Source organism: Bradysia coprophila, unplaced genomic scaffold (genome assembly GCF_014529535.1).
Source record: "Bradysia coprophila strain Holo2 unplaced genomic scaffold, BU_Bcop_v1 contig_232, whole genome shotgun sequence".
NCBI lineage: Eukaryota > Metazoa > Arthropoda > Insecta > Diptera > Sciaridae > Bradysia > Bradysia coprophila.
The window spans coordinates 14496644-14513531 of NW_023503493.1; the positions used below are offsets into that span (position 1 = coordinate 14496644).

Below are 16888 nucleotides of genomic sequence, written 5' to 3' on the forward strand. Positions count from 1 at the left end.
TTGCCCACTCAATGTGGGTGAAAAAAAGAACAGTGCACAGAGCAATGAACATTTCATATTTAATGTTGGAAACACATATTTTACGTAGATTTGTCAGAAATTTCCTCGTTAGGTAGAATTACTAGGGTGTGGAGGTTTTTACAAAATGTTTTAGCTTTTTAAGGCTCAAGAGAAAATCCACTCAGTTGGTCCGTCTGATCATTTTATGAAAATTTTATAGTTTTCCATCTTCGTCACATTATGTTGATTTTTTATGGTCGGCTCAGTGTACATAAAAATTTGGGTACATATTGTAATCTAATCTTCAGATGTGAAGTTTATTTAACGACAAAAATCAAGTCTAAAAAATACTATTTTAAGTTCGTGACTGATTGTCAAAGTTCCGCGATAGTGATTTTGAGACTTTACTCTCGCAACAAAATTTTATGAAAGTGTGCGAAAGTGTAAATTAAGCGTGAAATTCCGACTGAACCTTAAAAAACCAAGACGTTTTATAAAATAATTACTCTATTGCAACGATGCAATGCGAGAGTGGTCTTCAATTCATGATAACTCCCCAAGTATGCCGAGTAAACAAGAAAATTGGGACAAATTCGCCCTTTGGCCTCACAACGTTCAGAATCCAATGGATGGTTAAACGTTTTACCATCGAAATTGATCGGTACACTTCTGGACAACAATACATTTAGAATCTCCGTTGCTGTTCGTTTTGGCTTTGACGTTTGTGTTCCACATCAATGAAAGTGCGGAAAAGCCACAGTCGAATCCAATGGCATGCATGGACTTTCCTGCCTATTCAGTGGGGCTCGTTTCAGTCGTCACTTCGAGTTCAACGATACCATAAAAAGACGACTCTACAGCGAAATGATCGAAAATGAAAACCTATTCCTCGTTCCATTTGCTATCGAAACGTTGGGTCCGATTTGTGAAGAGGGTCTCAAGTTTATCGATATTATTGCAAAGAAAGTAGAGAACATCTCCGGAAATCCAAGATCAAAGAATTCTATTATTCAAAAGTTCAGTGTGGCTCTGCAACGACACAATGCTGGTTGCATAATGGGAACCTTCCCGGATAATAAAGGATTTGAAGAAATCTTTTTATTATAATTTAATTGTAAATGATCATGAATAAATAGAACTTGAAAAAATTACTCTTAGGTTATAATATAGTTATTTACGCAAGGTCCCTGACCATGATTTGCGGATGAAAAACCTGACCGTGATTTGTCTATGTTTATTTATTTACATGTAAAATAAATTATACCGCAAATTACGATTCTCTTGGACTCAGGTTTGCGGTATAATTTAGGGTTATGGAACGTCATATGAAATACCACAAATCACGGACACCATAAAACGCAAGTCTCGATCCAATTAAAATATTAAACTTATGGCGCATTCGCTCTAAAATTGGAGTGCGATAATAATTACGTCATAAGAAATACATGGCGCAATAATATTTGCGTAATTTTATTCGAGCGCAATTACTATAATTATAGAAATTACTGATTAATTACAAAGCCAAATGTTTAATCGTCATAATAATAGCCTGGATTTCAAGGATTTCAAGAAAATGACATACAAACCTCACACCCAAAAAAATGAAATTTTGGATGTGGCATGTTCTTTTGTAACATTTTCGTGCATGGTATTTTTTCAATACAAAATAAATATATTTTAAACATTGGAAATGATTTAAAAACTATTTCTAATTGATAAATAAAGATGAATCTTCATATTGAGACAAAAAAAATGTAAAGTATTATGAAAAAACTGCCAAGTACAACGAAATCAAGCGTCGTTCCGAACGTTTCTAAAATGAGAAAAATTGTATGCAGACATCGACGGCAAAGGTGTTTTCTTATGGTATCATAATAAAATGTGAACCATTACTTAATTTAAAAATTAAAAGAAGGGCAAAACTTCATTTTCATCACGTATTAAGTTAAATTTGATTGTGAAATAATTATAAAATAATTTAAAATATCACCGTTCCGAACGTTTCATTAGTAAAAAATTTTAAAATGTCATACCGATAGTCAACAAGCTTTCGCACAAAACGCTCCTAAAGTGCATTAAATTGGTATACAAATATCGCTTTGTGCGCTATGTTACATTAAAAACAAAGGATTTATGACACCAAATACCGGTATCAACCAAAAATCCGCTACAAATTTCTGTAAAATACCGGTAACAAACAAAAATGTGGTGCGGATACATTTTAGTAAGTTCTCACTGAGCGTGGAAACTGCCATGTACATTAAAATCGCCCAATTTCTACGGGTAACCCGTAGAAAGTACGTTTTGTATGTACAATTTACGGAAGAGTAAACCATTAGTCTTATCGCATTTTTGGGGGTTTTATCCGTACGTTGATGTACACTTTATTCGTACATTGTTGTACATTTAATCCGTACTTATCATGTGACAGTTCAACTGTCAACGTTGCAATTGTGATTTCTAAATTTCATTTCAGCCAATTTGACCTCAAATATCTTTTTTTTTCAATTATTTTCTTAGACAACAATATTTTTATTGGTTGACTTAAAAAAATAAATGAAAATAATCTGACGCGCGTTTGATTCGAAATTGGGCATTACGCAGACATCAAGAATTCATAACTTCGAACTGATGAGGCCGATCAAGGTGATTGATAAATGAAAGGTTGCTCGTAAAATTTGCAGCTAGTCTGTCTACCATTCCAAGTTAGGTTAAAATGTGACTGTCGACTTGAAGCACGCACGAACAGACGTAGGAAGTCTCGTAGGAAGTAGAAAAATCTATTTTCTGGTGGAAGACTGTCATTTGACAGTTGATGTTAATAACTGACACGATGTTATGAATTGTTTTAAAATTCATAACATCGTGTCCGGTTATTAACATGAACGTCATTTTTTAAAGATTTTGCTCACTTCGATTTGAAATTATACTTTCGGGAAATTTAAGTCGGGAAAGATTTGAATATGAAATAAAACTTGTACAAAATCTAGAAGTTCAACGTACGTTTTGATACGTCGAACCTGAAATTAAAAAAGCACCGCTGTGCCAGTCAATTACTTTATTTTTCAATCGTTAATTAGAAGTCGGTCGAAACTCACTTCGAATATATCAACGGCCTGTTAGCTCAGCAGGAAAATCTTAGCCTAGCGTGTGAGAGGTACCCGGTTCAAATCCAATGAAAACATTTTTTTTTCTTTTTTGCTTGTGAGCCTTTTTTTAAAACTAAAAAACAGGTGATATGATATTATTGTATCATTACGAATCATTAATTAGCTTCGATCTATTCTTAATAGTATATTACTTCCGAGGTTCCAAGTTGTGTATTTGAAAAGTGGGGTGTTACAGCCCGACCCGAAGGGGAGGGCTGTATTCCCCACTTGTCAAATAACAACTTGGAACCTCGTAAGTACAATGCTTTACGTGATTAGGCAATGTAAATGAAAATGAAACATGCCGTAAGACGTAAATTGACAAATAAACGTCAAAGACACTTACTGTACGTTTTAAATGTACAGCATGGATAAGTAAACCATTGGTCTTATCGCGTTTTTGGGCGATTAAAACGTAGAACTTTTTTTCGGGTGCAGCCAAAATCGGTTAACTGATGATGATTTTTGCAGTCGTTTTAAGTTTTTCGTCGAATAATGACACTTCTTTCTAATTCTAATCATACAATCTGGAATAGCTGATACGAGTAAAGACATCATTAGGAAAGTGCAGCCTCCTAGTCTTCCTAATCATACCGCATCAGTCTAACTAGATACAAGTTCGAGTTGACGAGTTCTGTCGAGCTTACAAACTCAACCAATTTAACGTCAAACGGCCGACGATTTGTGTGGATCAAACTGTGAAAAGTAGTTGAAATTGGCCAGAGAAACCTTTTGAATCTAATCGTCATCTTAACATCGTATCCGCAATGATTGCCTCAATGGGAAATCTCAAAATTGTAATATGCGCTTAGTACTGAGATATTTACAAAATTGTTTCTCTGTCATCATTTAGATCAAATATAAAAAGCGAAAAAAACGTCTTCTTAACTCGCAAAACATTATAATAGAAAATGGGACTTCTATTTCATCTCATAAAATATGAATTTATTCAAATTTCTTCACATTGAAATGGGGAAAAAATCATATTATAAGGAAAAACAACAGAGAAACTGTGATTTAGACGCGATGTCTCAAAATATCACCCATCATAAAACTCTACCGAACAAACAGGCAGAGAGAAAAAAGAAACCACTCGAAACATTTCATATTTTGTGTTGTTTAGATCTCTATTCCAAAAACAAATCCGTGCATATATTCACGTCAATACTCTTGCCATTTGCCACCACCAAATATGTCGTAATATATACACAAACAACGAGATACTATTAGCAAAACATCCTTGACTCACGCTTCTGGCTTGGAAAAAATCAAAATACACTTTATGAGTGGAATATAATTTAAATAAGTTTGCATATTGTGGTTTTATATTGCCTTTTATAGTATATGCAGAGAAATGAAAGCCGTTCGTCGTCGTCGTAGTGGTGTAGGAACTGTATGGGGTATAAAAGAAAGACAAATTGGTTTTTTATTTCGCTTAAAAATTACTCTACTGGCTCTAAGTTTTCAGCCAGAGTTTGTGTCTTTTTAATAAAATGTTTTTCCAATTAAATATTATTGCAACATGGATGGTTGAAACCAGACGATAAACTTCAATCTTTTACATGAATTTTAATGAATTTGGTTGTTGCGGTGACGCAAATTTTTCCCTTGGTTTTACCGTTTTTGCATCCACTCTTGGTTCGAATTCAAAGCAAGAGCAAGGTAAAACATTTACATAGATCTTATTTATACTTTTCTCTTGGAAAGTTCTGTCCAAAAGTTTCTCATGGTCAAACAATACGGAAAGTTTATTTTTAATCGAAGAGCTATATATTCGGTGTTCAGTTGACAATAAGGGTATTCGCGGTTGCGACTTATGCTCGATACTCGAGCATAAGTTCGCAACCGCGAACACTCTTAATGAACAAATTGGCGAATTTTCTCGGGAAATGGCTGTTTGTGCATATGTAGTAAGTAGGTGCATAGTTCACATTGTTAGTGGTACTGGTAGCCCATTTAGCGTGAGGAACATCCGCAAATAAAAAAAACCCGGACTAATACGGTTTCCCATGAATCATGTCCGATCATCTCGAATTCCACTATTCAGTCATAAAAGGGTTTTAAAGCTAGTCAGCCATTGAATAAAACGACTAAATTTGGTAAAAATCCATCTACCATGAAGACAAGTTGGAGTTTCTAACAGGAACAGGTTATGGGCCCAGATGGGAAATACGGCAGTGGCGAATGTAAGTCGATTATTTGTGGATTGAGTGGATTACTATAGATATGTGTGCAGTTGTAGTGGACAAATAATTGGAAAACGAAAGCAGAATAAAAACGGGACTATGATTTGGAATTGTGAACATGGAGCGAGGAGATGTTGAGGACAGGAATGGAAAAGGAACAAAGACTGGATTACGGATTACGGTTATAGTATAAAAAATATAAGAAGAACCAATCAAAAGTTTTTTAGGGCAAAGTTTATTTGGACAAAAGAAAAAGAGAAAATAGACGAAAGGAAACGAAACTAAAAGTTAAAGCAAAAAAAAAAATTAGCAAACAAGAAGAAGAAAAAGAGGAAAACGATAATTAAGACGACGAAGTAGTAGAATCCTTTACAACACGGGAATAGCTTTTTAATTGGTGGAATTTATGAGAATGTTAAGACGTGTTGACGTAGCGTGTTATATATACTCTTTAGCGAAGCAAAAAATTGAGCTGTAATTTTATCGCTTCAACGTAATGGCGAAATAGTTCGAAAATTACAATTCGCTCGGGAGGTGTATAAATCAAATACTACACGTCTCGTACACATACCGTCTTGCACATATATAAATTGAACGAATGAATCAACAAGTACCTTGGTTGTTCGGCGTGCAATTACGAAATTACAAATCACTGCAAACAGCAAACCTAATGATCATCGTCTGCCAACTAAGACTTGTATACACATCCTAAGCCATGGTCCACTTAAAATCAACTTCAGGTTCGGCACCTTTGGGTACTATCAATTGTAAGATAGGATCTACCATTTTTAGATGGCATGCGTTTTGAGACTTCTTATCGAAAACCGGGAAGCTTCACTGATAAACTAAGGCTAGCGAGTAGGGAACAATATTCATTTACATAACAAGGGACAAAAAGTATAAAATTCGAATTTCTGTGTGAAGTCTATTGATCCGAGGCGAAGCCGAGGTCAATCAACACAAGAAAACACGACTTTTATACCGAGTAAGATAAATTATGTAATTGTTTCAAACCTTCTTTGCCAAATGTGGCGTTTGCTGCATCTGAAAATCATACCTTTTCAATCGAAAACCAGAATTACACTTATTTCACTAGATATATCTTTATTTTGAATTTTGTTTTACAATAATATCGTGCACATTCAATTTTAACTTTTTTTTTGTTCTTTGTTTTATGCTTTCTACTTTATTATAATTTTGGTTAAGTACAAAAATAACAAACTTATACAATATAAGAACACCGAGTTGTTTTTATTATGTGGTTCGTTATGCATAAGTCATTTCAAAAAAGAAAACCAGAAAAAAGGAAAAATTTTACGGGATTTTCATCGTTGTTAGAAATGCTAATTTTGTAGATTTTTTATGTGTAACAAGGACATAACGTTAGGTAAAAACAAACTTAAAATTTGCGATATTCAACCAAATTGTTCACAATTATACAATTTTTTATCTATAAAATCAACATCGATTTGAATTCTCTCCGAAAATGTCTTGCCAGTCGTTTTTGTTGTTGAAATATTTTTCGGCTGGGTTTAGGTCCGTTTAAAATTTTCTTTTCCTTATTGTTAGGCTTATAAAGATCGACTATCTTGGAAATCATTAACCTTTTTCAAGTGAACTTTATTTTGCCTAAAAGAATAGATTAATTTAAACAGATAGTTTAAGAAGACTTTTTGTTGGACCAGAAAAATTCCTTTTCTTTAAAGACATCTTTTATGGCCATTCCCAAAATAATACTCTAAAGAGTACGATTGTGATAGAAAGACACAGTCGTTTTGCTTTAGCCGAAAAGGCAACAATTGTCCATAAACAGAGGAACCTTGATACAGCATAAGAATTGATAAGCTCAAGTGTACTCCAAATTTTTACTCTAATAAATAGGTTAGATATGAAACTTTCCACCCGGGACCGGAATATACATTTTTGAACAATGTTATTGCTCTTGCTCTAAGCTTAAGTAATCGGCGAAAGTAAATTCTTTTTCGCTCCAGTGCCGTAATATTGAATAGTTCCTTCAACATCTACAACGTTAACATAGTCGAACCATGCATACATCTGGCGAGTCATATACAAAATGAAATTATTCGTTAACACTGCCAAATAAGCTAACCGTACAAATGTGGGTGTTTACTACCACACAGTTGATGTAAAGCAACAAAGTGCGAGTGCTGTAACGCATTACTCCGCTGACGGTTTACCAAAATAAAAACTGTACTCACTGCATCCTCAGAAATGAGAGATTACTTCATCGACATGAGCGTTCAAACTCATTTCCCGGTGGTTCGTGAGTAGAATACCTTACGTAATTGTTTGAAACTTTACATTTTGCCATGTTTGGCGTTATACTTGGCAAAATAAAAAGTTCTAAGCAAGGACGTAATCTACTATAGTTCCGCGACTTTTCATGCCTAACAACAGGGATGGAAGAAAGTTTTGAGCAAACTTGAAGCCAGCGAAATGACAAAATAGACCAAAATCGTTGAGAATTTAATTAAATCATCGAAATTAACGTTTTAAATATATTTGGTTTCACTATAATTAACATTTACATAAATTCTATTTTCATTTTCTTTTTGGTGCTGCTTCTATCGAATCTCTACTACTTCTAACAATTCACATCGATTATATCAAACATTTTTTCTTTCTTTTCTATTTATAATTGTTTGTTACTTGAGTAATTATATAAACGAGAATATTTTAAGTTTTTTTTTTTCATTTTACTTACACTTTTCACTTTAAGTTATAAAATTTTGGACCTGCCAATACATTTATTAGAAACATTAAAAAACTAAATTTCTACTATACTTTTGCAAAATTGTGATTTTTGCTAATAACATTAAACTTTTATCTAAATTTAAATTGTTACAGATGTGTGTGACTACATTTTATTCGAATGGGGAAATTCACCTTACTTAAGTCTTTGTAATCGACGAACAAATACCGATATTTCAACACAGATATTATGAGTTACGACGACTCTCAGATCATTAGTAGCTACCACTTGACCACTAGACGTAAGTTACATTCATTCTTCGACATTCACTGTAATACGTTCATTGATAGGAAAAGTGACCTGTAAAGTTTCGGATTGTTACATATCCAATTGAGAGTGTTTTTCACTTAAGACTGGTAAGAAGTCCAAGTAACCCTTCGGAGCATAATCTTGGGTAAGTTAGGTTGGGCGAGCAACTACTGGTCCCAAACAAGTAAAAAAGTGTTTGATAGAAACCCAAGGTACTCCGATGTTTAGTGATGCTGGGAGATGATTTTTTTCATGTAAACTTCCAAGAATCATCTTAAATCATCACAAATCATCTTAATCTTCCATTTTCAAGTCAGTGTTAAATTGAAGACTTAACGTAATCACAGGTTATGGGCCCGAATTTCTTTTTATAGTTTCAAATGAATTAATTAATTAAGAGAACGCTGAATGTATTACATGGCATGGAAAAATTGGTAAGTTCCTAAGGTATTAACATAGTTTCGTCTGCGGAAGTAGAATTAATTGTTTGTTTTTTTTTGTAACGACATTGAGTTTTCATCGAATGGCATTTGTCAAATTTTGGTAGCTAACTTTAAGTCTGCATCGATATGTCTCCAACAAAAAAAAACTTCGTATGACTGTGAATAAATCTGTAGAATATTATAAATGAATGTTGGCGTTGACTCATAATTGCCAGCAGCAGCAGTATAGTCAAAACATTTTGATTGAACGACATCATCATACAAAAATATTAAAGACACGAAATTGCGACATAATAATAATTCTAGACTACAAATCAAAAAGAATGAGACGTTTTGGCTATTATAGTCGGGACTTTCACGATTAAATTGATACGATGTGTGTTTAAAATTAAATGCGATGGGAACGGTCGATTTTTTGTAGAATTTCTTCTATTGACAACTTAACTGGTATCATGGACACAATCTGCAATGGCCCAAACTTTTCAGATGCACTCAGTAGTGTGAGCCATCAGAAATCTGAATATTTCTAAATTTAATTCATAGATGTTAGCTGAGTTAAGCAGCTAGCCGACAAGCTATTTGAAAAAAGATTCAAATCGACTCGAAGTTTTATGTAATCTAATGCATGAAAAAATTTCAGTAAATTCGGTTAAGTTCTCAATAATAGGTGATAATAATTGGTGACAGGTTTCGCATCACGAAATTCAATATAGTTTGACATTAGCCGTCGCCGCACTAAACGTTTAGATATTCTTTTCGACTTATTCCTGTCTCTACGGATAGCTGTTCGGTTCATCTGAGGCGGCCGCATGTTTCTAACTAAGTTGATAAAGTGATTCGAGCGTTCACACCGTATTATCCTATAAGATGTCGATGCAGATGATTACAGATTCATATCGCGAGCACTGAACATAAAACACAAATATTAATTATAGACCGGACTAATTACAAAAATTAAAGCTTTTGATAAACTAAAAAAAAACAATTTGCCGTGCGAATTAAAAGTTTTTTTTTTCTTTTCATAAATTTAATTGATTTGATGGTGTCAACTGGCGGCGGGTTTAAATTTAAATCATAAATCTAATTTATTGTTTCGCCACACATCTTTCATGTCATCAGTAATTATTGTCACAATAAATTATTATTTAAATTATCGTATGCATCAATTAAACTAACGAGATTTTTTTTATTCACTTCACTTCTTGTGTTTCTGGTGAATTTTACACATTGAAATAAGTATTCTAAAATTTTATCTTAATCTTTTGTTTTCATTAGAATTTTTTTAATGCTCAACATTTACTTCCTAAATATGAATTTTGTTTGTTTACTTGCTGTGTATTTTTATCCCACACCGAAATTGAATTCTATGATATGATACTGCTGCTCTTAATTTTTCTTTTGCTTTGTTTTTATTTTATTTTTTATTCTTGCTGTTAATTTCATTTAATTTAAGATTAATGATTCAAGTCGTTTGTAATGATGGGTGCAGAGAACACATTTTTATAGATGAAAATTTATAGTTGATTCATTTAACACCTTAAAGTAGGCAAAAAATAATAAATTTTTAAATAAATGGTTTTGATGGTGGGTATAATGTTGTTTATTGACTGAGAATTGTGGAATGATCAGAAACGAATTCGATTAATTTAAAACAAATCATTTGTAAGGTTTTTCGGTTTGAACTCAACTTTAATGAGATTTATGGATGGTGATAATTTTGCACATTTCCTCATAGACGAGAAGACATTTGGGTGTGTGTTTAATAAACACTGTTTATGGCAACATATTACATCAATTAAAATCAGAAAAATGATTAGTTGGTATATGAACGTACACTGGAGTACAACTCAATAATGGAAGCTTAATATTGGGAATTTAAATTCTGAAAGAAGATGCAAATAGTCTTCATTACACTAGGTTTGGAAATAGTGCAAAATAGTACGTTGTGTTTTAATGTAGATTTTTTAGCACTCGCTCCGCTCGTATAGAAAACTTTTATCGTGCAGTAATACTACATTACTTACCAAGGTATTTTATTGAAAAACTTGAAAAGTTTTGGAAAAAGTCAACTTTACATCACGTTTTCACATAAAGACTATTTGCACAAACACGACAGAGTAAAGTTAACCAGGCAGGAGCGCTTGTTTGACTAGGGACCTGATTAATCTAGTAGCCCTTGATATTCTGCGAATAAAATTTTTCAATTTATGTCAGTGTTCATTTGAGTTCATTTTCATCCCATGTATTAGGTCCCTTATTTGACGTTTCGAAAATGAACCGCTCCTGCCTGGTTTATTTTACTCTGCCGTGGCACAAATAGTGTGAAAGAGGCTGTTTGCATCCGGATTTTTTTTTAAGTCTTGGGAAAGTGTTGAAAAGTTACAATTTTAAATCATTTGAAACATTTGTATAATTCATGTTTTTGAAATCTAAGGCGGGAGCGCCTTTGCCATAGGTGATAATGGATAAGACATTCCACCGGTATTTTTTGAGATTTTACAAAAATGAAGGAAATTTTAATAGTAATTTGGACCAGCAGATACGTTTTTATACGGTTTCACCTCACACGCACGTTTATATGAGTGCACCTGCTGAAAAACAGATAAAGCAAATTCCCATCTAAACTTCACAGCCGTCCACTATTAGTATTAAAAGAAAATACGTGAAATCGCAGAAATCGAAGCTTCTTTCTGAGATAACGAATTAGTTCACCATAAGAAATAAGTTGTTAACTCAATAGATGGAATTGAAAGGTTCAGAAATTTTTGTAAACTTGAATCCTTCTTCAGAAAGGGAACCTTGAATGTTCGTTGCGTCTCGATTGGTCCAACGAATTGACATATATCATTCATGACAATCTGCTTTGTAAAAGACGCATGACTTACCTTTCTTCCTCGGGCTCTTCAATCGAATGTGTCATTGTTTCTGGCAGAAATACAACGATAGCCCCTCCAAATAAACTCCATGCGCTCAAAATTGACATCAAATAGTGCGGCTGTATTTTATTCTAGAAAATTGGAGAAAAACATTTTGGAACTCGCTCATCGAAACGAAAGAGGCTACAAAATTACCAGCATTGATAAGTAAGGAACAATAATAAGTGCTATGCCACCAGCAACATTGCACGCACCAACTCCTGCGTTACGTATCGCCGTTGGATAAAGTTCAGCGGTGTAGACGGGCATTATGGTGTTGCCCGCGCTTATTGTGAATTTGCCTGCGATTGATTTGTCGCATTTAGTAAAATAAAAATCGTCCTCACACTTGAGAAGAAAAATCTCTAATTGGTCGAAACGAAGATCTCTATTTCAAGTGTGAGGCCATCTTACCTTAAGTAAAAATTCAATCGTAACTTCGTCTATGCAAACGATTCACTTTACAGTGTACAGTAAAGTCAACACCTCAAATTAACATCTATCATCTACCGTCTTAACCGTACGAAATTACGAAATCATTCAATTGAGATTTATGTTAAATTACCGATCATAAGCAGCGTTATTTTCAACCATTCCAAATCGTCCTTTCCTTCTGCAATGGCTGAGCACAGACACGATATTCCAGCGAGGAAAAATGTAGCACAAAAGATCCATTTTTTACCTACTTTCATAATGATAAAAATTGCTAATGCGATGGCGGGAATCTCGACTAGACCTGCTAGAGCCTTTTTGGAAAAAAAAAACGGAAAATAAAAGAAAAATGAAAAAGAGCTGAAATCCTTGAGAAGATAGACAAAACAAATAAAAATTTGTTTAAAAATAGTCTTCGTACTTAAACCATTCAACACATTGTTATCGTAGAGACAATAGACATGAGAAATTTGAGAGAAATATCTTGAACCCAGACGCAAACCTTACTCTTGCGATTCACAAAAGATGTAGACACTTTCGCTATGACTCCATAAACTGTAATTAAAGGAGGATAACTCAAAATATTTGAGATGTACCATACACGGCACGACTCATAGTTGAAAAACAAACAGCAATCACATATAGAAAACAATAGATTGCGTCTGTAGCTATTTTTTTATACTCATTTTGTAAGTGCTACCGCCTCATTAAGGTTATAGCTGAACACGGATAGAAAGATAAGCTTTTGGTGAGGAAAACGATAGCTAAAAGAGAAAACCAATCTATTGAGCGTGAAAATCGACAATATAAACCTGAAGAGAGGGTAATGTAAATCGATAAAAAAGGTCTTGCCGAAGAAATCGATCGCAGCGCTTGGTAGAACTCCGTCAGTGCTGCAATACTTTTTCGATATTCTAGATATGCAGATTAAATAGCCTCAATCCAACTCCTCGGGGAGCGTGTGTGTAAGTAGAATTGAGGCTATTTAATGCACATCATTTAACATTGCCGTTGAAACGGTAATGCTGATGATACACGAGTAATAGAAAATCTGTTTCGACCAAAGTTTGTTAACAAATTGTCTTCTATATTGGTAATTTCGAAGTTTGTGCCATAATACGAAAGAAAAGTTTGTATACAGCAGGAGCCGATAAAAATATTTTTGTGTACCTGTTTTGGACGATTGATTTAAGGCAATTTCGCGGATTGTAGGCCGAACGAAGTGAGGTCTACAAGCGAAAGTGCCTTAAATCAACCGTCCCAAACAGGTGCACATGTGAGTTTTCATGCAGAGGGCCGGAAACCCGAGAAAATTCGAAAAATTACCCTCATTTTCGGCCAAGAAGCATGAAAATAACCATAACTGTCAGCATGTGTTAACATATTTGAGTGAAAGTTTAATTTCATTTCGTTTATGATTCACCAGATATGTACGGGAAGGTACTGTCACTGCATTGAACAATACACCTATTGAGCTCACAGATAGAAACAGAAAGCGCTCGTTAATCGTAAGGGTTAATATCAACGAAATCTACACCAACCTTAAAATTCGAAGCAAAATAAATATAATTCTTCGGAGTAACAGTTTTAAAAATAAGAGAAGAAAACATTCGATTATATGTTACTGCGCTGTGAACTCTCACATGATAATTATCTTTTATTTACACTATCGATTGGAACTTGTTGGCATAGCTTTTAAGTCTGTAGACAAATTAAAAATGTGACAAGAGATTTACAGACGAAATATACAAACTATATGAGAAAATAATAAAAGAAAAGAAAATAATTTTGCGCGCCTTAATTATAGATAAAAAAAAATGAAAGAAAAATTTTTTCATCCTGTGACAAATATGTTTCGGAGACATTTTGGCCGTCGGCCAAAAAAATGTGTGGCAGCTTCATTTGTAATCAAATTCAAACACTTTGTGTTGTTATGTCGTTAACAAATATGTGAGATATTACGATTCAGAAAATCCAAAAAAAATATAACAAAGAAAATATTTGGTTTATCGTGTGTATGTTCCGCCTGGTGATGTTCGAAATTGGCTGTATCAAACGTTATTTGAAATGTTTATAGGAAGCAGTGGTTGCAGGAGAGTTCTCTTGTACAAAAACGGCAGCAAATACAAGTAAAGTAAGCAAAGGAGGTATGTACTGGTACACAAATAGGCTACGTAGATCACTGAGGCAGTAAACACAAAAATCGAGGACTATTTTTTTGGAAACTATTTTTCCATATTTTCTCAAATTTTCCAAAATTTTCCCATTATCTGTTTCCAGACAAATTAAGAAAAATGTTTTACCAAAATAGGTACAGTCAGAGGCAGTGAAATTTTCGCATGAATTTTCTTCAGCTGTTTTCTAAACTGTTTGTACATACGTCTTTATACGTATGATGAGTATGAACAGTTCTGATTGTATTTGGGAAACAGTGCCTGACTGGCCACCAAAAGGCCTTTCGGTGAAAACGGGAAAAAGCCCGTAAAATTCGAAAAAAGACCCATTTCTTATGTAATAATCCAACAGGTCCTTCGGGAATCGCCCGAATTCCCAGTATGGACAGTTCGGCACTGCTGGATCAGCTGAAAAACAGCTGAATCAAATTCATGCTATAATTACACTGCCTCTACTCTAACTGATGGTCTGATAAGAAAGTGATATTTTTGATTGGCCCTTTTATGAAAAAAGTCGAGACTTACTTGAGAAGGTAAAAAAGTTTGGTAAGAGAGTCAGATGATCGGTAAAGAACTGGTGAACAGGCATAGGGAGATCAGGAAGTTTTTTTTTATTGAATGCGTAACAACCATTTCAGGCATTCGATGACAACACGTCTTAAATTAGTTAGAAATAAACTTGTGCCACACTCACCGTATTCATGTATACATTGCCACCGAACGAGTTCATATTGAGGATCATTCCATAGTACACCATGTTCATTGTGAACCAAATGCATAGGAAGCAAATTGTTATCAATCGCAAATACTTTGTTCCGAACAGTTTCAGGCATCCCTCGTCGCTGTCCTCCTCAATCGGCGGCTTTAACAATTTGTCCATATTTGGCGGAAGTTCGCGTCCATTAAATTCTGCCGCTGCTTTTATAATTGCCTTCACCTCACTAATCCGACCCTTGCACAACAGCCATCGAGGCGATTCGGGAATTACGAACCTTTTGATGGGGTTTTTTTGGATTAGAAACGTTTCGGATAATAAATCAATCAGAAAATTACCACAGAAAACATAAAAATATGCCCGGAACACCGATGACTAATTGCAAATTTCTATGATCTTGAGTTAAGTAAGCGATCCCCGAAATGATCATGTAGGACACAGGCAACGGAAACAGATTGTACATTCCAGCAACTGTTGTTATTGGATAGATAAACAAAAATGAGTTTGCAGTTAAGAAAGCAACAAACAACACGAGCCCATTCAACGCATTTCAAGCATACGGGAGGTACTTATTTTAAAGGATCTTTAATCAGAATCAGATGTTTCGGCAAATCATGCCAAATTTTGTTCACTTTAACTAACTGAGAAAGCCCATTATTGACCCTCATGACGGGGTAAAGTATATGCAGTCTGGAGTGCGGTTTTCGCATTGACTTTGATTTTACATTTTTGGTAAAAACTTTGGAGCTTGTACAGGTGGCTTTGGTCATTAGATTTAGCTCTACTCACTCAGTCTGGACGAAAAAGTGTTCGTATCATATGATGAACAGATATTCTTCCTTGTCTACAGTATTACAATTCCTTTTTGGCACAATTATTCCTCCTTAGAAATTCTCTCTGGTACTAAATTTTGTCTCTGGTAGATTTCTACTCCTTGAAAATTCGTATGACTCATATCTCATTGACTGGAAAACTGTGGTTGAGAGACACACATTCATTTACCTTAATCAAGCTATCGCTAATTAATTGCTCTTAAATGAGAACATCTCTAGTTTGACACACCAGTTCCATACGAGTCATTAAGGACCCATTCTTCACAGTTGATTGTGAATCCGTTTCTGTTTACGTTACGTCACAATTCTGATTGGTAGCAAGAGAGGAATAAAACGGAGTTACAACGGAGAGAGAGAGAGAGAGACCTAAAACAATTTACAATTGTATTACGTAAGTGAATAAAATACCGAAACATTCGTTACGAAAGCCGTACATGTTTGCGAATAAAAGAATGAGAAATGCTCAAGCGTTTGTTTGTTTTTTTTTTTTTTTTGGTAAACCTCTGACGGATACCACCACAACTAATTTTACTCGCATTACACAAACTTCATTATACTTACTCGTTCTCCATTTACCATCGACAAATTCAATAGCCAGAATCAAACCTGCATATGTGACCGACACCGACACCACACCAAGCAGTGCCCTTAAAGCTAAGTACACCTCAAACGAATTGGGAAAATACAGAGCAATGCCTGTTTGCGAGTAAGACACGAAAAGAAAAAATTCCGATATATCAAAAGATGAAATCGAATCTACTTACTCACCGAAAATTGTTTGCAAAACCACCGAAATGAAAAGCATCGTTTTTCGGCCAAATTTATCCGACAAATAACCGCTGATTATGCCACCTGTGGCCACACCAACGAGAAAAAACATTTCAGCCACGGTTTTCCTGTACGGAAAATTTCGTTTGTTTTAATTAATCGAAATCATTTTAACGCTAAGCGATTAGATCTAGAAATTAATTACGAGTTTTTCGTTCATCGCACAAAATAAACAACAAAATTTCCGAACG

General features: G+C 34.4%; 1 protein-coding gene across 2 annotated transcripts in view; it reads right to left on the reverse strand.

Annotated features, from left to right (window-relative positions):
- Positions 1–7911: 7911 nt before the first annotated feature.
- The window catches only part of LOC119076888 (organic cation transporter protein), a 29854-nt gene continuing 20877 nt past the window's right edge, over positions 7912–16888 (reverse strand). For both annotated transcript variants that reach the window (XM_037183892.1, XM_037183893.1), the window contains 8 exons: positions 16638–16765; positions 16431–16565; positions 15375–15507; positions 15016–15313; positions 12281–12461; positions 11872–12017; positions 11686–11807; positions 7912–10336 (listed from right to left, as the gene is read on the reverse strand). In XM_037183892.1, the coding sequence (XP_037039787.1) occupies positions 10330–10336; positions 11686–11807; positions 11872–12017; positions 12281–12461; positions 15016–15313; positions 15375–15507; positions 16431–16565; positions 16638–16765 (1150 nt within the window). In that variant the 3' untranslated portion in view covers positions 7912–10329. The remainder of the gene's footprint in view (positions 10337–11685; positions 11808–11871; positions 12018–12280; positions 12462–15015; positions 15314–15374; positions 15508–16430; positions 16566–16637; positions 16766–16888) is intronic.